General features: G+C 43.7%; 1 protein-coding gene across 2 annotated transcripts in view; it reads right to left on the bottom strand.

Moving 5' to 3' along the window:
* The window catches only part of RGL1 (ral guanine nucleotide dissociation stimulator like 1), a 257439-nt gene that overhangs the window by 14464 nt on the left and 217878 nt on the right, over positions 1 to 25097 (bottom strand). For both annotated transcript variants that reach the window (XM_049634098.1, XM_049634097.1), the window contains 7 exons: positions 23729 to 23832; positions 20203 to 20287; positions 15003 to 15092; positions 12543 to 12629; positions 10956 to 10988; positions 8587 to 8708; positions 6023 to 6112 (listed from right to left, as the gene is read on the bottom strand). In XM_049634098.1, the coding sequence (XP_049490055.1) occupies positions 6023 to 6112; positions 8587 to 8708; positions 10956 to 10988; positions 12543 to 12629; positions 15003 to 15092; positions 20203 to 20287; positions 23729 to 23832 (611 nt within the window). The remainder of the gene's footprint in view (positions 1 to 6022; positions 6113 to 8586; positions 8709 to 10955; positions 10989 to 12542; positions 12630 to 15002; positions 15093 to 20202; positions 20288 to 23728; positions 23833 to 25097) is intronic.

Below are 25097 nucleotides of genomic sequence, written 5' to 3' on the forward strand. Positions count from 1 at the left end.
ATCTGAGGTCTTTCACTTTTCCAAAGAAGACATCCAGATAGCCAACAGACACATGAAAAGATGCCTGACGTCACTCCTCATCAGAGAAATACAAATCAAAACCACACCGAGATACCACCTCACGCCAGTCAGAGTGGCTAAAATGAACAAATCAGGAGACTGTAGATGCTGGCGAGGATGTGGAGAAACAGGAACCCTCGTGCACTGTTGGTGGGAATGCAAACTGGTGCAGCTGCTCTGGAAAACAGTGAGGAAGTTCCTCAAAAAATTAAAAATAGGTCTACCCTATGACCCAGCAATAGCACTGCTAGGAATTTACCCAAGGGATACAGGAGTGCTGATGCATAGGGGCACTTGTACCACAATGTTTACAGCAGTACTTTCAACAATAGCCAAATTATGGAAAGAGCCTAAATGTCCATCAACTGATGAATGAATAAAAACTCTTTTTAAAGTTGAGCTTGCAATACAGTAAGGAAAATCCCTACAGGCCAGAAATGAATAGGGAACTGAAAACCAGAAGTATGTGAGCTAACTCTGCAGCTGCTCTGGGTGGGGAGCGGGAGGTACCAATCTGGGGGAGCTAGGGACATGGGTTTTAACACATATACAGACCCAAAGATGAGGGCCTCTGTTTATATAAGGTGGGGAGATGAAATTGAAATCCCTTATAGAGCCAAGACCCTCAAAGAGCTATACCCTTAGTAAAAAGATGGGCTAGAAAAATGTCTTCCTACTGGCACGGGAAGACAACAAGGAAGCTTATCTGTCTTGGCCTGAGCTTGGGTGAAAGAAAAATGTCTCCCCTAAAATCATGTGTTATCTTGGCCAGCACCTCACTCAACTTTGCTACCTATGCTATACTTTGCTACCTATACTTCTGTGCAAACCAGAATTAAAAAACATTTCTGGAAGAATACATCTTCAACCCAGGATGTAGAGGATTTTCTGTTAAAGATGAGCTCATAATACAACATTACAAAAACATACAAGGAAATATCCCACCCAAAGGGAGTCAACAAACATTAGACTCTTGCGAACTTCAGACAGAAAGAAACTAATAATTTATTCATTCATTTGACAAATGTTTGAGTGTCTACCACAGACCAGGCTATAAAATATGTTTAAAATATTACAGACATAAGAAAAAAGGTTGAAAACAGGAGAGAAGAACAGGACATCCTGACAAAAGAACAGGAAGACAATTTGAAAAAAAATTCGCTTCTAGACTAAAAAATTCAGTGATTTAAAATAAAAACTCGGTGGAAGGATTAAATAACTGTTTAAGAGAAGCACTGAAAACAAGATGACAGATTTGAAGAAAATGTTAAGAAATCAGCATCAAAATATAAAGACATGGAAAATAAGAAAGGTTAAAAGATGGAGACTGGAATAAGAAATGTTGACGTGTGTAAGAAGAATTCCAAGAGAAGACAATGAAGAGAATGGAAGAGTGACCTTATCTGAAGAGATGGTGGGTGAGAAGATTCCAGAACTAATGAACTGCATGAATCTTTAGATCCAGGAACTACATCTTGAATAGAATACATAAGACTCAATCCTCACTTAAACTTTCTAATGGTGTATCAAAGACAAAAGAAGTTCTTAAAAGCAATGGCGGGGGGGGGGGGGGGGGGGGGGGGGGGGGAGGGGGGGAGGGGATGGGCATAATACAAAGGAATGGTAAATAGATAGCAGACATCTCAAAAGCAAACAGCAGAAATGAGAAGACCTGGAATACTGTCTTCAAAGTGCTGAGTGAAAATAACGGTCGCCCTTGAATTCCATACCCAGCTAACAGAATTCTGAGAGTGAGCACAAAATAAAGACTTTCTCAGACAAAGATGGAGAGGGTTCACATTAACAGACAACATGAAAAAGAGTAAAAGGAGGGAAGGGTAAGACGCAAGAAGGAAAGGCATGTAAAGAAACTAGCAAATGCAGCCAAGCCCAACAAGCACTGACTGGACAAAATAACAAGAGTAGAACCACTGAGCTTGATTTTTCATTAAATATTTCAGGAATTATAAGCTCAAATTCCAAGACCTGAAGCATGTCTTTGTTCTGTCTCATCTCTGACCCACCACCTCTTGCCCCATTTTCCATGTCACTTCCTTTCTTGGACCTCCAAGCCTTACTGGGGCTCCAGGGGAAAGCACTAAACTCTGACCACAATTTTCAGGGGAAAAAGCAATGCCACTGTCGTACACCCCCGTGATTACGAGGTAGACCTTTGAAGGCTGTGGACTAGTGGTCCGCAGCCCGTCATCTGAGACTCTAGCTTTGAACGACACTGTTCAAAGACTAAAGGTTCTTCCACTTGCACAATTCCATGAGGTCATTTCTGCTTTACAAAGGGTAATTCTAGCTCAATACTAGGCATCTCTGACCTTCAGAGCAAGCACACCTTCCCTTATGGCTTCAAAATTCTTTCCAACCTCTTTGGAAAATGGATCATTAAATGTGGGGAGAGCAAAGAGTACATTTTCCACATTTTAAAAAATGCTAAGATTATAAAATATTTTGGAAATCGATGGCATAGAATCACCCTTATATGTACAAGAAATACGAAGGGTGACCATGTGGCCTGTTTTATTCATGATAAATGTTCAAACTCAGATACTGAAGGTTTTAACTCAAGCATCTTGGCAAGATTTCACCAAGGAGAGAATGTACTCCGTGTCTACCACACTTCATGCACGGCACTGCACCCTCACAGTCCTCTTACATGAAACTTTAGATTTTCATGAAACTATCTCTGCAGAGTTTCTGCATGTGTCAGACTTGATGCAAAGAGAGGACCCAGGGGTGCTAGAGCACCCGGCACAATAAATATGGATAGCTGGGTTGGAGAGAAGTAGTGGGAAGCAGTTATATCAAAATGCATCTACAGTGGCTACTGCCTGAGGACAGGGAAGGAAAAGCAAGGGGGTAAAGGCATTAGCACTTAGGGCTACCTGGGGTGCCTGGGTGGCTCAGTCAGTTAAGTGTCTGACATCAGCTCAGGTCATGATCTCACGGTTCATGAGTTTAAGCCCTGCATCGGGCTCTCTGCTGTCTACATGGAGCCTGCTTCAGATCCTCTGTCCCCCTCTCTCTATGCCTCTCCTCTGTTCATTATCTCTCTGTATGTCTCAACATAAATGAATAAACTTCCAAAACAGAAAATAAAAAAAGGACTAGATGTACCTGTGCAGACCTCTGACTGCCATAGCAGGTCCAGAAATTTCCAATTATTTCTCATGCAGAAGACCATCAAGATGCCTGGCACCCCTGGCCTCACCTCCTGAGGAGTCTGATTCCCTGTGTAGGTGTCCATCTTACCAACTGACAAGGCTTGGTCAGGTCCTCGGGTTACCTCACAAGAGAGTTCATTCTCCTCCAGGATTGCAGCCATGAAAAGATAGCAAGACGCTATGGAAACTCTACAGGGGACAACCCACGAGCTCAGAAATCTAGTGTTCAGGAGGGCCAGGGGAGGCATCTGGACAGAGGTTTGGCAAGATATCAAGACTACCTTCAAAATGCTTTCAATAAAATCACATGTCCCAGTGTAATCTTCAGATGTCACCTGATATCAGGTGGAAGCCTGAGCAGCTTCATTAGTGGGACATCATGCCATCCACACCAGTAAGCACCTGCACATGTTTATTGGAAACATGACAATACCCAAGTTCGTGTGCCATCCTTGCCTCCATGTCTCACTGGGGATCACCGAGGTAGGTGGATAGACAGTGCTGGGAAGTAGCAAAAACCCACAGAAACAGTCAGAATCCTGACCCAAAAAAAAAAAAAAAAAAAAAAAGACTAAAAAAGAAAATAACAGAAAGTTGTTTCATGAAAAAATAACGGTGGCTCTCCAGGTACCCTTTGAGAGTGAGGCAGTGTTTGAGAAGCGTTACAACCCCACCAGTCGTGCACCAACCCACTGAGATGAACATTACTATTCTGGTTTCACAAATGATGACACAGAAGTTCACACAACAGATAAGAGGTGGAAAGTTGGGATGTGTCAGGTCAGCATGGCTCCCAGGCCACCCTGCCACCAAAAAAAAAAAAAAAAAACCCCAAAAAACTGTCCAATATGCCCTAGTCGTTGTTCTTGCTCGTCCCTGGCAATGCGGAGTGTGACACCCAGGGGATCAGACACAGGTATAGGTCTTCAAAGGCAAGAGCAAATTTATTAATCAAATGACAATCCTTGTTTCCTGGCACTGACCTCTTTGGCTTTCGTTTGATTCGTTAGCCTGACGTCTCTTGGAGTCTAACGTCTGAGAGATCAACTTGGTGACACAGACTAGATCCTCTATGGCTCTTCTGTAAAAATGGCTACCATCAAAGCACGGGGGCTAATTAAGCTAACAGTTTCTCATTCTTTCCTCCCACCCTCCACACCCTTTCCCTCTGCCTTGTCCTCCTTCCCTCATCTTCTTCCTCCTCCACTTTTTACCTCCTGCCCCATCTTTCCTTCCTCTCTTCCTTCACGAAGTATTTTTCCCATGGGCAGTATAGTAAAAAGGTATCTTGGCTCTATGGCCAAATCTTGAGTTTGAATCCAGATCTTCCAATAACTAACACACTATTTACCCCGTCTGTGCCTTACTTTCCTGGTTTATAAAGTTGGCATAACAATAGGACCTACCACTTAGATTATTTTGTGGGTTGGATGAAAAATACGTGTATTATCCTTAAAACAGTGTTGGCCCATGGCTCAGTTTATTCATTCAATAAATATTTATTAATTATCTACTATGTGCCAGGCACCATTCTAGGTTCCGGGGAGACAGCAAGGAACAGAAACCAGACACACGTGCCTGCCTTCGTGGACTCTGCATTGGAGATAATCAACAGACACATACAGCAAACAGTATGTCACACGGAGGTAAAGGCAGTGGAGAAATTCAAAGCAGGTGAAGGTGACAGAGTGTGCCACAGGAGGTAAGGCAGATGGGGCATGGTATTAAATAAGGTGGTTGGCAGAAGGCTGAGAAGGTGATGTTTCAGCAAGCATCTGAAGGGAGTGAGTGAGTGAGTCATTTGGCTATTTGGGGAGCAGTGTTCTGAGCAGAAGAAACGGCACGCCTAGCGTGTTCAGGGAGGTGTGGGTGGCTGGAAAGCAGAGGAGAGTGAGCAGAAAAAGATGAGGACAGACAGTTAAGGGACAGGCAGGGCTGGGATGACATGGCAGTCCCTGAAGGGTCGTGAGGGCCACTGTAAGGACGCCTGATTTTCCTCAAAGGGAGACAGGAGTTATGAACTTGACTATGGAGTGCCTCCTGCATGCATGGCACTGAGCTGGGCAAATAGCCATGAGTGTGATGGACAAGGGTCCCGCTCTCCAGCGGCTTACGTTCCGCCACAGGAAGCAGCCAGTGTGACCGAGAGTGATGGGGGAAGGCGGCGGCATCAGAGAGGGCTGTCTCTCAGGAGCGAACGCCGTTGCCCATATCTGAAGGGACCGGCCACAGAGAACGAGCATGCCAGGCCATGGGAACATCTGGTGCAAAGGCCCTGAAGCAAGAACGAGCCTGGTGTGGTTGGCAGATGGCTAGAAGCTGGGCATGGCTGGGTCTCAGCGAACAAGGGGGCAGGTCGGATGAGAGGAAGGTGGTCAAGAAGGTTGGGGGAAGATCACGAGAGTCCTCCTAAGCCACGATAAGGAGTCTGAGTGCTATCTTACAATAAAAGCATCAGAGGTTTTTAAGCAAGGAAGCGGTATAATCTGGTGTGTGTTTTATGCGAATACCAGACTATTTGGTGGAGAATGGACTGTTGAGGCAAGGCTGGGGCCAGAAGCCAGTAAGGATGTTGTGGGAGTGGTCCAGGTAAGAGATGATGGTCGCCCATACCAGAGAGAACAGTGGAGAAGAAGGAATCGATTCAGAACAGGTACTGGGTTCACGACAGAAAGATTAACAGGTGAGTGAACTGCTCTTCACTTCCGCCCTGGCTCAGGGCTGCGGTACTGAACATCCTGTCCCTTCTCTGATGAGACCCTCTGGGACCCGCGGGTGACACTCACAGGCTGAGCCTCTTCACCATGCTCTTCCGAGGCTTGGGAGAGGTGGCACTGGCGTCAGCAGCCGCTTCGATCTCGCAGGACAGGGCGTAGCTGGGGAAGAAGAAGGGAGCTTGTGAGGTCAGAGCCTGAGAACTGACGAAGCGACGGAAGTGCACACGGTCTGCCCGTTTTGTTTTGGAGGAAGTCTCTGACCGTTCAAGGTAAAGATACACACCATGTTGTTCCCCCACCAATCTCAGAGGGTGTGGACTTCATGGCCAAGTTTTAAAAATTTATATGTGTGCTTCCTCCCCTCACCCCCACCCTGGCCTATGGACCGAGGCTGTTTAGTGCCGCATGCCTCAGAGAGGGACTGTGTGCTCTGGCAGCATTGAAGGCTGACTCCACTGCTTCCTGATCATTCTCATCCCGCTACTAAGCCAGGGGGAGAATTACTTCTGGTCTGGTACCCTCCCCTCATCACTTCGTGTGTGTGTGTGTCTGCACGTGCTCAACTCTTTGTCTAAGAGAAATGAAAGAAGAGACTCTTGTAAACTATTTAATCTTTAACGAACAGAGGCAGTTATATTATTGGTAAAGATGTGTTATATATGATTTTTAAGTGCTGAAACAGCCTAAATTAAAAACGCTCCAAATTCGGACATCTATATGCCAGGCAGATGTACGTAACTTCCATAAGCATAAGAGGAATTTATATATGACTCGAAATGTCTTTTATGAAAGCTTGTAGCTCTAAATAGATGTACTTGGTTCTGAGTAGGTGAGGAAGGGTCAGTGTGGTAAATAGTAGCTCGGTAAGTCGTTAATTATGTGTACTTTTTTTAAACCTAAGGATGCATCCAGGTATTTGCTCATATGCAGGTATTCGTCGATAAAGGAATTTTGCAAATATTAGCTTAAGCTCTAGAGGTGGTTATAAATCTGACAGAAAAAATAGGATATGTTTAGCAAGATTCTTCTAATCACTAAAAAGTCAATTATTACAATTAACAAAAAGTTAATTGTTAGAGCTGATATTGTGGGCCTAGACTTTCCGATCCAGACCACTAGCCATGATATGTACGTCCCCCTATGTGAGAAGGACGTACACATAGAGAGAAAATTAATTCATACAAACTGATCATCAGAGCAGAAATGTAGAGAGAGGCAGTAACTGCTTTATTTTCTACATGGCAAAGAAAAAAAATCTTCACCAACCAATGAGCACTGAATCATAGGTTTTAATGTAACAGGGATCACAAAGGACCTCAGAAATAATCGATCTTCCAAATGAGGGAACTGAGGCACACAGAGGTTATGTGATTTGCCCAACCATTATACAACCACCTGATGAGTCTAGGTTGGAGAGTCAAGAAGACTGGAGTTTAAATCCAAACTCCATCACTGACTAGTTGAGTTATTCTCTGAATCTCAATGTCCTCTTTGGCCAAATACTTATTTTGCTGTCAGTTTTGCTCTCCCTGATGGTAAACTTTCAAGGATATCCCCCAGTCTACAGCAGGGGTCAGCAAATATTTTCTGTAAAGGACCAGATAGTAAGTGTTTTAGGCTTTGCGGGCTATACGGTCTCTCTCCCACCTAATTAGCTGCCTTTAAAGCATGAAAGCAACCATAAATAAGATGTCAATGAATGGGCTGTCTTCCAATAAAACTTTATTTACAAATACTAAAACTTAGATGTCAAATAACTGTCCATGTTACAATCTTCCCTTTTTTTTGAACTATTTAAAAATGTAAAAACATGTGGTGTGCCAGATATGGCCTGTAGATTCCAATCTGCTAGACTACAGGGTAAAGACTAACACCCTCGCTGGGCCAACAGTCAAAGCACTGGAGTTGATGTCCTTTTCCATGCATATCAACCAAGACTTTGAAAACTGTCCCTTGTGTCCCAGCCAACAGAATTCTCACTGTTCTTCCAAATGCCAACCATGTCAGGCCACCAAGCCTTTGTTCATGTTCTTCCCTCTGTACGGAATTTTCTTTCCCACTTCTCCTGGTGAAATCTTACCTTTTCCTTCACAGCCTAGCCCAAATATTTACACCTTTTCGATCATCTTCCCTACCTTCCCTCATCCTGAAGAAATGTTCCTGCCTCCAGATCCCGTAGCAGTTTAGTTACCCACCATATTTCAATTTTTCATGAATCTGTCTCTCCTTCCCAGTTGAAAGCTCCCTGGAAAGCCGGTACCAATGAACAAAAATGACAAACATGGTGACGGTGGTGGTGGTGACCTTCACTTTAACAATGCTTTTCCAAATATGATTTCACTTAATCCTCACAAGCATTTTATAGATGAGTATGCTGAAGATCAGGCAGAAAAAGTGACTTGTTCAAGGTTACAAAGATAAATAAATGGTGGAGCCAAGAATGTGAAAGCACATCTTCTGACACATCAGTTCAGCTTTTCCTGCTATACCATTACCCTTCGGAGACGGAGGATCTAGAATCTGATAGCTGGTCAATAAATAGTTGCTGAATAAAGGGGCAAGTGAGGAACTGGATGTAGTATTCCTCTCGCCAACGCCTTAGCTCTATCCTGACAGGCAGTACATGTACCTACCTTTCCTCCTCTGTTAGAAGCTGCTGTCTCTGGAACCACTGGATGAACTTTTGGTCTGGGGTCATACAATAGCTGTTGCAGGCAGACTGTAAGAGTTTTATTTGGGCAATCACTTCGAATTCCTACAGCAGACGGAACACCAAAAAGAAAGTAAATAAAAAGGCCAACCAAATAGTGTATACATCTTTTCAACATGAAAACACACCACATTAGGATAAACAATGGAGAAAAACATCGAGGAGAACTCTCAAGTACTGCCTTTCTTAGAAATAAAAGAATTGTGAATTTTAGGGGCGCCTGGGTGGCTCAGTTGGTTGAGCATCTGACTTTATTCAGCTCAGTTCATGACTTCACAGTTTGTGGATTCGAGCCCCGCAACGGGCTCTGTACTGACAGCTCAGAGCCTGGAGCCTGCTTCAGGTTCTATGTCTCCCTCTCTCTCTCTACCCCTCCACCATTCACACTCTTGTCTATCTCTCTAAAAAATAAACATAAAAAAATTAAAAAAGAATTGTTAATTTTAACTCTAAATCCCTGAAGTCTTTGTATGTTTATTTGTCAATCCTCCCTTCTCCTTGAAAAAGCAATTTATATGAATAAAACAAGCTAGCAGAGCAACCCAAACTAGTTATTACCTAAAGCCACAGTGGCTTCCTTTTTCTCTTTTATGTTTTCATTCTAGGGATAGAAAAGTTATTTTTTAAAGTTGTGTACTTTCAAAGTACATTTCAAATTTCCATGACTATGTCCTAAAAGATAAAGGCAAAAATGAACTTTATGTCAGGAGGCTCCTAGGTTCCCCTTCCCCATTTTCTTCAACCCTTACCCCTCAGTAAATAAGTTTGGGTAGAGCTGAAAAGCTAAACAGTCTAGGGCCTCATAAACTCAAATGTTTGGATTTCCTGAATCCTTGGGTTTTTACTACTCCAGTAAATCCTTTAACTAAATCTTTTAAAGCTCAGAAGAGAAGCAAGTATATAATTATGTCCAGTATTATTTATACTTCTTCCGATGTTTCAATAAAGATTTTTTTTTAAGTCAACAAAGGGTATAAGCTTTAGCTTTAATACTCAAATTTTCCAAAGGTTTAACATGCTAGTCTTAAAAGGAAAGAGAGTACCATCCAGGGTTATTCCCAAGATCAAGGACAAAGATGGGTAACTCTGGAGGGCAATAAGTAAATTTGTTTTATCATTCCAGGACATGACAGAAGAAATTCAACAATGAGCAGATTCTGTGGGCATCAACTTCCCATACAATGACTTCAGCTCTTGGTCTCCATATCCTTAAGGAATATTTATCATCATGCTCTACTCTGCCAGGGACAGGAGACTTAAAGTTGCCCATGTTAGCGTATCTTGTTACCAGTGAGCTCAGCCTGGTTGGCTCCTGAAGTTTTGATTTTAACTCAATGTTATTTCCTCCTGGAAGTTTCTCTGGCTCCACAAGTTGGGGATAGATGCCCCTCCTACATATTCCTGTGATACCCTCTACTTCTCACAAGCCCTTATCCGCTGTATTATAACTTCCTTACTGTCTACCTTCCTCCTGGATTGTGAACTTTATGAGGGCAGGGGGCTCCGGGTTTTCTCTGCTGCAATCCCCAAACCTATCAGAGTGGTCCACCCATGTTAAGTAAAGTATGCCAGCAATATTTGTGGAATGAATGAATGAATGAATGAATGAATAAGTAAAGAACAAGGAGTGCTGGGCGGGGGTGGGGGCGGTGAAGGCATTATTTTGCTCATTCTCCTTTGAATCATTTACATATCTCTTCAAACACACTATTTTAACTCTAAAACCATAGTAAATTTTCAAGGCTCTGTTCTATCTTTTTCAGAGCAGTGCAAAACTATCCACTATTCTATCCACAGAAACATTCAAGTTGACGTTGAACACCCCCTTCTCGTGTTGACAAGAAAGGAAAAGAATAACCATCCGCATGTAACAGTGAAGATCCTCTCCTTTCCTCCCTCAGACCAAGAGTTCATCATCTTTATTAACTCTTCTATGTCATTTACTCTTATAAAGGCCCTTCTCCTTCACAGGGTGAACCTGTTGTTGCCCAAGCTAATTAGAAACAATGAGATGGGCGGGGCAGGGGGTGGTAAGGAAAGAAATGTGGGTTCTGGAGCAGCAGGACAGGGCTTGTGTCCTGGGTCCACTACCAGGAGACCCTTGGTCAAGTTGAGGAAGATAAAACCTACTTCACAGCACTCTGGGGGAGTAATACATAGGAAGGCACAAGTCACAATGGTATATGATAAATGCTTGATAGATGCTAACTGAAAACTTAAGTCTCCTCTTCTTTTTTTTTTTTATGCCCAGACGAAGTAAAATGGAAAACTACAGCCAAGACCTCTACTTACCCTTCTCCTTTTCTCAAAGTTTATCAGCCCACCCTGAAAGAAATTAAATTAAAAAAATAGTGACAAACCAAGCTACTTTGAAACACAGCCCTACATTGTCCCATGTCTCATTAAAATATATCACAGGGATAATAAAGTCACAATTATTAATGACACTACAATTTTAGCTCCTATGTAGGAAGAGAAGCAGCATTTGCTTCAAGAAAAACATTCTTTTAATTATAATAGGACAGGATAGGCAGACAGCCTTCTTATAAAATGTCTGATACTGGGATGCCTGAGTGGCTGAGCTTCTGACTCTTGATTTAGGATCAGGTCATGATCCCAGGGTCATGGGATCAAGCCCCACATCCAGTTCAATGCTGAGCGTGGAGCCTGCTTAAAATTTTCTCTCTCTCTCTGCCCCTCTCCCCTGCCCACACATGTACTCTCTCTCTCTCTAAATATATATATATATATATATATATATATATATATATGTATGTATATATATACATATGTAATATAAATTAAAAAGAAAAAGTCTGAAATGAGCTAAAGTAGTAATGATAAGGAAGTTACAATTCAGAATCCAAATATATTTGTAGAGCCAGTAAGGGCAAAAGCTTGAGTACATGTTCCATTACGCTTTATTTCTTGACCCAAAGCAACAAAAACAGACGGTCATTGACTCATACTGGAAACCAAATTGTCAATGGTTTATCAAAAGGGAAGTCCTTTCTACACAGCCTCACAAAAACTTAAGTTTCAATTCTTCATCCTGCGGCTCCTGTTCTCAGTAGGCTGAATTTAACTTCGAGATCACTGGTCACTCCCCCAAAATTCCCCAATGCGAATGAGTGTTTCCTGAGATAAGCCGAGGCAGAGGACGGGAAGAGATAGAGCTCAGGAAATGCAAAATGAATGCACATGCCCACAACAGCACAAGGAACTCAGAAGTAGGTTTGTGCAAAACAACTGCCCCGCCTGCTAATTCTGATGGAGTGAAAGCAGGCTCATCTCATGAGATAACCAGGGAGGGGAGGTAAACTTAGATACACGAGCAATCCTTAAATCTCATTTCAAATGTCAAATTTCTTCTCCACTTAGTATTTTATTACAGCTACTAACAAGTGGCTTAAATTTCACTTCTCTTCCCACTGAGAGAGAGAGAGAGAGAGAGAGAGAGAGAGAGCATGCACGCATGCAGGAGACAGTACCAGAGCGCCTCGGGGCATCTGACTGCCTCCCTACCCCACCAAGTGGAATATAAAGACAGATCACCCTTCAGGCCCACGTGCCAAAGTCCTACTCAACATAAGGTCTTTCTCACACCCGCTCCTTCATGAGGCCTTGCTGTCACCCCCGCGTGTGGAACTGATGGTGGCCTGTTTTCTTCTCTCACTGCATTTCTGTCGGAAATCTTACTACTTCCACAGTCACTGCCTGCTTCGATGTAGAGCTCGCACTGAACTGTGGGCCACTTACTCTTCTTTGTATTCCTCGTGGTACTGAACACAGTGCCAGATACATAATAGGCCCTCAACAGACACCAATTAAGTGAATTTCTCTCTTGGGTATCTGAGTCACCAGGTGCACACGACTCACCTCAATGTAGTCCTGAAGAGCAGTGTCAAGCATGGTGAGGTCGGTCAGGAAGGTGCCCAGGTAGGGCACAGTTCCCTGCATCACGCCCTGAAGAGCAAGCACACCAAAATGGTCTTTGTCGTGACTGAAAAGTTGAAGGGTTTCAACAGCCTCCGCGCGGAAGTGAATGAGCCTATTGTTGGCCAAATGGGGCAAGTGACCGTTCATAGATGAAAGCAGCAGTCTCTGAATGGCCGGGTGGGCTTTGACAACATCTGGAGAAAAGTTACAGTCCATTCAAGACCTGACTTGGGGCCATTAGGGCTAACCTCCGTGAATGAAGTTTTTAAAACTTCTAAAAAAGACAGGCATTCTATCACCCAATCTCTAACTTTCAAAGTTATGAAAACAAGCCTTACAGCCAGGAGATCATACAAGTACGTTCGAGGGTGTTCACGGAAGGATTCATATTGTGTGCACGCTGTTCAAGGGATGCCTTTTCTCTTTAAGAGTGTGTGGATACTCCTGGTGGTTTGGAATGGCCTCACCATCGGTAGGAGTGGAACGCCATACACTGAAGGAGACTGGATGCCACAAGAAGGTGGAGTGTCACTATTAAAATGATCTCTTGGGCTAGACTTTGTGGCTCACTTCCAAAGTACAGAGGTGGCACAGGGAAAAATAATAACTTCAAAGTGGAAAATCTGGCAAAATACTACTTTAACCAAGTGACTAAGGCGAACATCACCGACGACACCACACGTCACACACTCCTTGATAGGATGTGATGAGAATGGCACTTTACTTCTGTGATAGTCCTCGCCCAAACCCATAACCTCAGCATATTCACTAGAAAACAGCACAGACACACTCTTACCGTGGGCCATCCTAAGGATAACAAGACAGTATTCCCTAAGACTGTCAAGGTCACGAGAAACTATCACAGAGCAGAGCAGACTGGGGAGACAGGACCGCTAAACGCGGTGTGGTTCCCTGGCCAGGCTCCCGGAGCAGAAAGAGCATACCAATGCAAAAGTGGTGAAGCCCGAACAGAGTCTGGATTTTAGTTCACAGTAGCATGCAGGTGTTAGTGCCTTAGTGTCGACAGATGTGCCACAGCGAGAGAGGGTGTTAACAATCGGGGAAACGGAGTGAGGGCTTCACAGAAACTCTATGCATTCTCTGGAACTTTTCTGTAAACTCCATAATAAAAAGTTCACTTAAAAAAAAATTGTCCCTTGGAAATGAAGGTAGAATCACTGTGACGGCAGGTGTACACAGTATTGATGTCACCAAATTTCCTTTGATATCATGTCAATTCTCCCTAAAGCCACTGAGGCACTAACCATTCTGGAGAGAAAATAAAAAGGGGCTTGCATGGATGCCTTCTCCTCACATCATTCAGGCACATATGGAAGTTCTGAAAGAAAACAATGTCTCAGCCAGGGCAAGACCAGGCTGCTCCATGTGAGGCTGGCTAGGAGATCATACAAGTATGTTCGAGAGTGTTCACAGAAGGATAAAACTCTAAGTAGGAGTTCTTGGCCAGAACTTCCGGCAGAGGTTCACCTTAAGGACTCATTCTCAGAGGCAGTTTTGTCCTTCCCTGTTATGAGCACAAGGTCTCAGCCTGAACTAAAATAATTTTTTTAATAGCTATTTTTAACTTATCTTTGGACAACCAAAAAAAAGTCTGAAATGCTGTGAAATGTTTTACCGGCTTTATGTTACAGAAGAGTCCTATCATTCAAACTCAACGTTTCTGATTTATGTCCAACCTTCCGAAGAGGAGAAAGGTTGTCAGTCTTTCATCTCCTCTCTCTGGTTTTCCCCTTCCATGCTAAAAGAAGAGTTTTTAAAATAAGGCTAAAGATGGTAACTATCTCTCAGTCTTAAGGAGGAAGGTATGGTACTCCTTTCAGTACTGAAAAACTAGGGGAAAAAAGGTCTGGTTAGTCCTTGGGATTAGTATGGAAAGTGGAAAATGGAGAGGGTTTCGAACAAACGAAAAGATCTGCCAGTATGTGGACCAAGTCCTCCTGGGAGCAGACACTTTCCTCAGCACCCACGTCCTGGGTCACCGTGTGTCCAAAGTTGACTAGAGCAGGCATTCCTGTTGGGGAACTGAAGCCCAGGAGGTCTCAAGGCCAAGGTAGCAGCAGCTTCCAAGGGCAGAAGTGGATGGAGGAAGCCAGCAAGAGGGAAGGGAGCCTACCCGCGGCAGACTCTGCCTTACCTCTAGAAGAACAAACGCTCCAGAGAATGCTCAGATTTGTGACTCTCGGTGTTTATTTGCCACTGGGTCACATGGGAGCGGGAGTGACAATGTCTCTGCTACAGACCTCCCAGGGTTGCTGAGAGGTTGGAGACCGTTCTTGAAAGCAGGGGCATCCTGTAGACGGGGTGCCAGGCAGGAGCCCCACCGCCCACATAGGGCTGCCTTCTGATGGACCCTCGGGGAAGACCGGGGGCCATACGTACCATGTCCTTCTGGAGCTGAAGCCTCCTCTGAGTCCGCTTCTGGTTTTCTTTCACACTGCTGTCCAGGTTTGCAAATTTTGAGGTTCCTTCCTACGACACAGAAGCACACACAGAGGAGAGTGATGGAGAAGGCCACTAGGAAGAAACATAGGGGCCTCTAGCTTCCGGTACAGAACCTCTGCACAGCCACCCGGTGCCACACAAAATGAAGAGGCCTCCAGCAGGCTCTGGGCTGAATTTATAGAAATGTTTGGTTGGCTTGTTGCAAGTGGTCTAATTGCAGTAAGGTCTGCTGGCCTCCGATTATCCTGTGTTCCCCCTGCTTTGTAAGAAGAACCCTGATTTCGGGGATAACATCAATGGTCAATAGAAGGCAGGCAATTCCCAAACGGGAGACAATTTTTACATATCCTGAATTTCACTCAGAGTAATCACATGTCCTGGAAATGAAGATCGCTTCCTCAGTACATTTTGTGATTTCTTGATCTGGGCCTGAAATACATGTGCCAGCATTCTGTGAAAGAAAAGGGATGATTTCTGTGGTATTTCTTAGCTAAAGGAAACTTTTGTACCGGAAGTTTTCTGAGGAAGTCCAGTATCATGGTGCGGCACTAACCTATGAAAGCCAGACCTTCACACATTTTTTCCCCCATTTTTCTCGGCCAATCCATCCTCGCAAGTTGCTCCTCAGGTTTGGAACTCTTACAAGTCAATCCTTCCTCCTGGCGCCTGACGACGGACGGCTACCCTTTCTCTCCTCCTGTCTGTTGTTACAACAAACTCTTCCACAATAGTGACTAAACTCCAGTTTGCTGACTGAACACAGTGTTTTGGTTTTGTGGTTTCAAGGTCTTGTTAAGTTCTCATTTTCCAGGAACTGTATGAATGGGGGGCAAATTTCACAATTCAGTTGGGTATAAGCTCTACAGTAGCTTTTCCTCGGTCAGTCTTCCTGGGGTTTATAATATCACCACAGCATGTGACCTTTCCCTGCCACATGCTGCAAAAGCATCTTTTGCAGTGACTTGGCCTCTCCGATGTCAGCGAGGCACCAATGGCCTCTATCATTCACCTGCCTTAACCTGGGTCCAGAACCTGCAGTGACTCATGATCTATTGCAATTCTCCCTATGACAAATAATAATGAGGAGCGGTATCATTTAACGAACTCCTACTTAAGAGTTTTATCCTGGGGAATGAATGAAAGCAGCCTAAAATGTGCCATTTCCCATGCTAGGTGGTGATGAGTGAGCCCTCCCGTCTTCTGAAGAATTTGCTTGGAGTGAGAAATCATTTCTGTCTGACTTGAAGGTAAGTGTCCCTTTCCTGTGTGAGTCCCTCTGGTTCCCTTCCAGTTTGTCAATTGTGTGCAGAAATTATTGAAGATATATCTAAAACTCTTAAGAAGGATTTCTGACAGGTTAAAAGGCTCCTGAGAGCCACAGAATAGCAGAGAGAAGGGAAGAGCGCTCAGGACAGGCTTGCTCATTTCATGACCTCGCGTTTCTCGACAGTGAGATTCCACTCCCGGCTGGGTAACTCAAGAGACCGACTGGTGCCAGCTCTCCCAGATGAGGCGCCAATTGAACACCTACACTTGCACCTCAAACGGTGTCAGTTTTCTCCTTCTTTGCCCCAAATCCTTCGCTCCGCAGCTCTTACACCACCAATCCCTTGAAACTCCCTGGAACTTTTCACAGGTTTGCTGATGGCCTCACTCTGGCTCCTTAGGCTCCTCTGCTGGCCATGCTCAGGCTCTTAGTGCCTCTTCGTTCTGCCAAAGTCACCTTCTTGTTTTGCACTACATTCATGTCTTTGGAAATGTTACCCTTAATGACTGCCCATGTTGGGATGAATTCCAGATCTCTCTTTCTTTCTCCATCAACCTCCTTCTTCCTTCTTACATTCCCTCCCTCTCTGTTTGGTATCTGTCCTCCTCCACCTCTCTCTCTTTCCCCTTCCCCTCCCTCTCCAGTGAAAATTTCTCACCTGAGTCCCACCTTCTCTCTACCTCTATCTTTGACAGAGATCGGCTGCCCTCAGCCATCCTGTTCCCGGGCCTCAGAGGGGTCTCTTCTACCAGGCTGTTCCACAGGCACTGGATTCTTCTCAATCAGTATTGCTTACGTGGTAGCCCAGAAATTAATGGTAACTACCTGAAAGGGCCTTCCCAGTCCTAACAGCCGCTGCTCCAACCCTGACTTCAGTATGTTTTGGAACTTCACTACATATCCATCTCTACCACAGCCAAATTCCTAGGCCTTTCTCGTGGTTGTTTATATCAGTTCAACCAGGGAGAGTTCTCACCAAGATTCCCAAGATCCAGGATGATTTGGTGGCATTCTGCTTTCCTACTGCTTTAAAATTCACGGACTCTACAATTTATCTGCTCAGAGTTATCAAAGTTCCAGAAATCATAAGGTGATAACAGGTTTAAGGTAATTTTTGAGGGGTGCCTGGGTGACTCAGTCAATTAAGCATCCGACTCTTGATTTCGGCTCAGGTCATGATCTCACGGTTCATGAGTTCAAGCCCCGCATCGAGCCACACATCGGGCTCTGTGCTGACAGTGCAGGGCCTGCTTGGGATTCTCTCTCCCCCCCCCCCCCCCCCCCCGCCTCTTCCCTATTCACACTCTCTCTCTTAAAATAAATAAATAAACTTTAAAAAAAAGATAACCTTTGAGAAAAATAAAAACACTTTTTCCAACAATTACAATGAAAACCTTAGCTTTTTGCTAATTATTATGATACCTCAGCCATAACAGCACAGAGGTGGACCATGACGTCCACCCAGAAGCAGAAGAGAAGACAGGTCTTTAAGACTAAGATTACCCAACTGTAAATCATATTAGAAACAGAGGCCAGCAGTTTTCCTCAGTGGTTCTTTTGAGAACCCAAGTACCTTGATTTCATTTTTTTTAACAACTGTGCTGAGAATTAACACTCAAATTATAGACTTCATATGAAGAATGATCAACAAAGGTGACTGGAAAAGGACCTACATACACATATGGCCTGGCCAGAACATTACACTATCGTTAATGATAATGCACAGACCACATGAATTCATAGCCAAGTTTTTCATTTCCTTGGGATCTGAGCCATGTATAAGAAATTTAACTAAGAGCACTAGGGTAAAGTTCTACATTTAAGAAAGTTTACAGGACCTTTAATGTCTACACATAGCTTTGCTTCTAAGGTTTCAGCCAGAAGACTACCACTAGGCAATCAGCTGCACAGCGTTCAATTTATCTACATTGGAAGGATGACTCAGAGCTATTGGGATTTGAATATGTGGCTCCAGTTAGTCTAGCTGTGTATTACTGACAGGGAGACCACTAAGCCATCTCCTTCCAGCCAGATGAGTTTCCATCTAAAGTCTGCAAATCCAGGGGGATGTGAAGCAGGGAGTAACACGATCTCAGCAAGCACTGTTTAGTGTGCAGTTAATCAGGTAGGCCAAATCCAGAGTCAGCATCAGCAGAAACTGCCTTGCTCATATCACCTACTCCAAGAAGGGCTAAGAGTGGGCGGGTTCTGAAAGTCATGTGACTCATAAGGCCCACCAACTCATGCAGGTGAATGTAGTTTCTGAACACTTGCGGCATGCCAGTCACTGTGTTAGGCATTAGGGATGTAACAGTGAAAAAACAAACCCAGTCCCTGCCTGCAAGAGGCTTTCAGACTGGCAGGGAGACAGTCTGAGTACCCAGCAGAGTCCACAGTGAGACCTGAAGGAGGAGTAGCACTTAGAAGGACAACAGTCTAACAGACGCCCTTATAGGAATGACTAATGTTAACAGTCATCAACTGGATGCCTCTTCTCAGCAACCCCACCTCCGCTAGACTTGCATCCCTACTCCACGTGTCTGCTCTAAGCTTGCACGTGTAGCACGTACTTCATTTGCGTTCATTTGTTAGGCATACTTTGGCTTCATATTGTGCACAGAGCATGCCAAATACTAAAAACACATTTGCATAGTGCTTTCAAATATTTTCTCTTAGTGAATCTTCAAAAACAATTCTATGATGTCAGTGGACTAAATACTCTTATTGTCTCCAATTTACAGAAAAAGAGACCAAGGACAAGGATCATATCCTCTAATCGCCCAGTTCACAGCTTCCCCCTATGGTAATGCATGTTATACGATTTTATAATTGTCTACTTCTCTGCCTCCACCATGAGACTGTAATCTCTTTAAGATCAGAGACTGCCTTCAATGTGATGCCTAGTATATAATGAATGTTCAGTTAACAGTTGTTCAATGACTAATTTATCTTCTCTGTGAAGTTTTCTCTGATCTACCCTATCCCCTACTCCTAAGTGGTAGGAATTTACAATTTTATGGCTAAGTGATAAAAACACAGGTTTTAGAGTCTCACTAGGCAGGGTTCACATTCTAGCTCCACCACCTACCAGGTGTGTGATTTAAGAGGTATTATTTACCTCTCTGAGTCTTGGCTATCTGCAAAACAAGGATGATACAATCTACTGTAGATTTTTATCCACAGTAAATTTCTAGAAAGGCTGTGAAGATAGGATCTGGCCTATGTTCCCTTCTGATGATCCTTCACAACCTGTTATTTGTACCTTTACTTGACTGTTCTTGTTTAGTGCCAACATCCACCACCCAGAGGATGAATTCTTGAAAACAGGGTCTGTGTTGGTCACCTTCATATTCCTAGAGGCTGCTCCAATGTTTTATGAATATTGGACACTCAACAAATGTCTGGAGAAATAAAATAAACCAAGCTACACTTTTATCTGCCTGTAGTTCAGAAGTCAGCACTCACTTGGCGTTCAATAAATACTGCTGACAGACTGTGCAATTTAGTCCAGATAAAGGATGTGGAATTGCAGGCTTGGTCTCTGTCATTCTAGAAGATGTTTTGCTGAGAAGGGATACTCCAGGGCCTCTCACCCACCTATCTGCAGAGCAGCTCGAATAGATACACACTGGAGGACAAGTTTCACAATCTGGTTGTGTAACCGGGAAGCCAAGGACTGGACTTTCAGTTTTCTCAGCCCCAAGCTCCTTAGATTGGGCACCAAAAAAACCCACAAAATTTCTGCCTTCTAGTCCCTTCAGGCTTTCTCCTGGGACTGTAGGAATGTAAGGAGCCCTCAAGCCACTCCCGCCTTGAAGGGATTCCAGAGCTGGAGACAATGTGACCCAGCACTTCCACCTAGAGACCCACCTTCATTAGGAGTTCCCGGCTGGTCAAATGGTTATTATGGTCAGAGAAGATATCTGAAAGCTCTTCAAACATCAGCATCCGGTCCCTGTGAGAGGGGTTAAGAAAATATTCACAAATAAAGAGTCAGTGAAAGTCCCACACCTTGGGCCCTGCTGCTCTCAGTTACCTATGGCTCCAGAGGGATCGCACTGATCTCAGGATCAGTGAGGGATGTGAGCGCAGATGAAGCCAATGGCTTTGTTCATGCAGGGTGTTTTTTTTTTTTTTTTTAAGGTAGACATGGTCACCTATGTGAAGAAACGGATTTTTCTAACCATGTACATTATAATCATAAAAAAAGATCGTTAAATTGGGGTATCAAGTTGTTCCACTGGGACATGTTCTTAAAAAAAAAAGTCTCGGGCACCTGGGTGGCTCAGTCAGTTAAGTATCTGGCTCTTGATTTCAGCTCAGGTCATGATTTCAAGGTTGGTGAGCTCGAGCCCCGCACTATACTCTGTGCTGACAGCACCGAGCCTGCTTGGGATTCTCTGCCTCCAATTCTCTCTCCTTTCAAAATAAATAAATAAACTTAAAAAACAATTTTTTAAAAAAATTTTGTCTCAGAATACACACAGAGCCCCGCAGGACCTGAGAAATCATGTTGGCCAAGGTCAGGGACTTGTCCACGTTGCCATTGCTAAGTGTTGAGACTAAATTTCCCGAATCACAGCCTGGTGCTCTCATCTCAGAGTCATAACAGATGGAAGCAGAACAGGCTGTGGTCAGGGGAGTGGGTTCAAATCCCCGCTCTGCCACTCATTCCCCAAGTGATTGTGGGCAATTCGCTTAACTTGCTTAGGCTTCCACTTTCTTACCTATACACTGAAAATTCTAGGAATCCCTCTGAAAGACTGCTGTGAAGTCAGCAGGATCACATATGCAAAGTGTCTACTCTGCCTCTGCCAGTCTACTACATGTCCACGGGCCTCATGCTTTACTCTGCACCCCTCCAGGGTTAGTAAGTGGAGGGCTCTGAAGGCAAAGAATTAACGGGGCAATATCACTCTATATGTAGCATTTCATTATCATGAGAAAGCCACCATTAACTTATTTGTTTTACAATGAGTGTAATATCACTGTTATAATAAAGAAAACCAGTAAAGCTATTTACATTTTGGAAAAAATAATTAAGAACTTAATTACATGTGGGCCTACATAGACAGAAATAAACAGACATCTTTTCTGTCCACTGAAAGTTATTAGCATAAAGGATTATAGGGAAAGTGATAACCAAATAAGGTATCTTAACCCTGTCCCTTGAATTTAGCAATGAAAAACATGGAAAGCTGGTATGAAAGTGTCTTCTCTAGAAACTGTGACACTACTGTAGCATCCCCACTAAAACATGAACCAACCAAGAAACAAACCAGACACCCACCCAACCAAGCCAGAATGTGGCTTTGAGGTTTGTTTTGTGGTGAAATAGTTTACAAAGCCAACTGAAAGAATGAACCTTCTCATATGGTAACCAAGAGATTAAGCTCCAGCTCCACTAACTTTTTTACTTGTGTTTTAGCCTCAAATTTGCTGTGCAGGAACTTTTGGCTAAGTGACTTTCCACAGCGTGCTATTTATCAACTACCAAAGAAAGATAGGATCACCTTTCACTGCAATCACAGAAGACTGCAACCAGGCACAGGTGGTATTTTAGCACCTGACCGTCCCTCTGGTTTTGTGTTTGACACCACAGTAAGGGAACGGTGATGAGGGCAAGGAGAGGGCTCTGGGGCTATTGAACATGAGGACTCTGCATGCATCTGATTTTCCCATTGTATTTTACGAACGCCTGTCATCTAATGACTTTATAATGCCCATATCTTTCATAAGATTTATATGCAAAGGAAAACCAATTAACTAATCTTTCACCTACAGAGTCAGCTTGACTAATCAAAGTAATGAAGAAGAGAAAGAACCAAGAAATAAGTGGTAATCAAAAACATTGCATTGGACTTTGAAAAGCCTATCTGCCAGGTTTTCTTCTGGTAGATAACAGTATTATAAACAGAGAAGGAGCTCTGGAGTCTCCAAGTGGCTGTGGCTTCTACGGCTCTGAACCAGGCATTACAACCACCCACTTCAATTTTTTCTGCTGGCTCATCAAAGATTTATTTCATAAGTAATTTGACTTCCCCCAAGTAGACTCTCCTCTGACTGAGAATATGAGCCCACTGGTAAGCACTCATTTTTCAGCAAAAATTTATGAAATTCTGGTTTACCTATCTGGGTTTCTTGCAAGTTTGGATAGTGTCAGTCCCTTAGGGCTTAATCAGCTCTGAGTGAACTCATGAAACCGAGTACCTAGACTTTCCACTCTTAAGCACCAAACCCACCAATTCCACAGGGGCAGGCCTGCCTGGGAAGCCAGCTGGCCCCTCTCTTGGCTGCAACCGACCATACTACATACAGTATAGACTGTAAACAGTTTACACATTCTTTCCTGATATGCCTTCCTTCTTGATTAGTTCAAACCTAGGTAGACCTGTTGAATGTAATTGGCCTCGTTTGTAGCCATGACATATTCCCCAGCTTCTAAAGCTGTGTGGATAGGGAACCGGAGCTGCCTCCTCCTTCACCTTTCCCTCCTTTGCAAAAAGTTCTCTGGTCTCCAGGGGAAGCTCTGGAAATAGGGGAATGAAGATGGCGAAACAATAAGGACATTATATCGTTCATTGTCCCAAAGGTTACACCAAGAAATATGAAGAAAAACAATATAAAACGTGGCCAGTTAATAATGTTAGTCAGGTCCCTAGGCAGGAACATTTAGGGATTTTTAATATCACTAAGATAGCGTTTAACTCGGGGCGCCTGGGTGGCTCAGTCGGTTAAGCGTCCGACTTCGGCTCAGGTCATGATCTCGCGGTCCGTGAGTTCGAGCCCCGCGTCAGGCTCTGTGCTGACAGCTCAGAGCCTGGAGCCTGTTTCAGATTCTGTGTATCCCTCTCTCTATGACCCTCCCCTGTTCATGCTGTCTCTCCCTGTCTCAAAAATAAACAAACGTTAAAAAAAATTAAAAACAAAAAACAAAAAAGATAGCGTTTAACATGCTGAAACAGAAGTTAAGCAATTAGATTCTTGCTAAACAGCAAGAGCTAGCGTCCTATCTACACACATGCTCCCTCACATCTTGGAACAGCTTAGGGCTTTGTAGCGTGGCTGAGAAATAACCAGAAGGAATGGCCGCACTACTGTAACTTCATCACTCCACACCCTTCCCCCTCAGACTCTAGATGACAAGCACATTCTTCAAATCATCCCAAAGCCAATACTCTTGATGTTGGTGCACTTCGCAGATTAGTCTGACTTCTCTGCCTAAAAACTCATTAATGTTTATGTGTCAAGTGCACCCTGCCTGGGACACACAGAGGCTTTCAAATATGTTTCTCTACTTACAGAATATGGGCTTTGAAGGCAAGGACCCATACCATTTACACAGTGACTAAGTCACCCCAGCCAAAGAAAGCAGAGTGGACACTTGGGAACTTACTTTGGGACGACGGCCCAGGTCTTTTTTAACCTATAGATGGAATTGGACTGCAGTGCCGAAATGATGGCCCTCAAGGAAGAAAAATTCTTCAGGATTCTACATTCCTGTATGGAGGGTGATTAAAACATAAAAGGCATTTTAAATATCAATAATACTGCGAGTTGGTGGTTTCCTGTTTTAGAGGTATCACAGCTGCTATGAATTCTTACCACTAAATAGGCAGCTGTATAAATACTCAACATCAAAAAGCAGCTCCTTACTCCCACCCCAGTCACCGAAACACTTTATAGGTTTTGGCACTGTATGCTTGTTTTTCTCCCTTTAATATATTTTTTGCGTTGTTGTTATAGTTTTATGGTTTCCAGCTTTCCTCGTAAAAACACGAACGGAGGTGAGTCTGCAAGGCTATGCTAGGGAAAGCAAACTTTCTTCTGCTGAAAGCACACAGATGCCCTAAAAACACACATGAAAGGTCACTATATCCTTTAGACCCACAGTGTAAGCCGGGCAGCGGCCACCGGGAGGTCAGATGGTATCGAACATCTCATGACCAACCCTTGCCCAGAGAGGTGTATATAACTTGGCAATAAACATTCACCACAAGTTGAACTTTGGCTTTCATGCTCTTAGCCAAAAGGGAATATTTTTATACACACGCATTTCGTTTCAAATTGGCCTGTGCCACAGTCATAAACATTCAGAAACACCTTGGTACTTCGCTGTTTCCAAAATAAGCCAGAGCTTTTAAAATGAAATCCATTTTGGCAGCATTTTAGAACAAAATCAAGGAGGACAGGAAATAGTCTGGATGTCATTTTCTGGGTAAAGAGAAAGGCTCTCTGATCCTGAAACTTAAGCTACCGCACGGAGTGGATAGCCTCGGCAGCCAGTGACCCTGGAGTCAAAGTCCTGCAGCATGAATGGCGGGGACAGCAAAACAGTGAGGGAGGGAGAGAGTCCCATTCTTGGCACCATGGGGAGAGTGGATTATGTCTTATGTCAAAGGAGATGTTTCATATGCAGGCATTTGGGAGTGTAGTCTATCCACTGTTTACAATTGAGTACACCGTGTGGGCACGGGGTTGGCTTTGTGCAGAACATCTGAAGCAAGAAATTCCAAAATGGTTGGGCAGAACTGCACATTGCTTAGAAGGTCAATTCATGAAGTAATGCTAATCCCGAATAGGAAGGAAAACAGCATTCTCTAACTTAGCTTGTCAAAATCCGGCTACTTAAAACTATGCCCAACAAACAAACCTCCAAACATTATTTCCTTAGAGTATAGACCAAAGTATTTTACAAAAGTCATGCCCACTCTTTTTAAATGTCTCAATGCCTTCCCCTTATTTGAAAAGAAAGAAAGAGAAAG

The sequence above is a fragment of the Panthera uncia genome, chromosome F1 (genome assembly GCF_023721935.1).
Source record: "Panthera uncia isolate 11264 chromosome F1, Puncia_PCG_1.0, whole genome shotgun sequence".
Classification (NCBI taxonomy): Eukaryota; Metazoa; Chordata; class Mammalia; order Carnivora; family Felidae; genus Panthera; species Panthera uncia.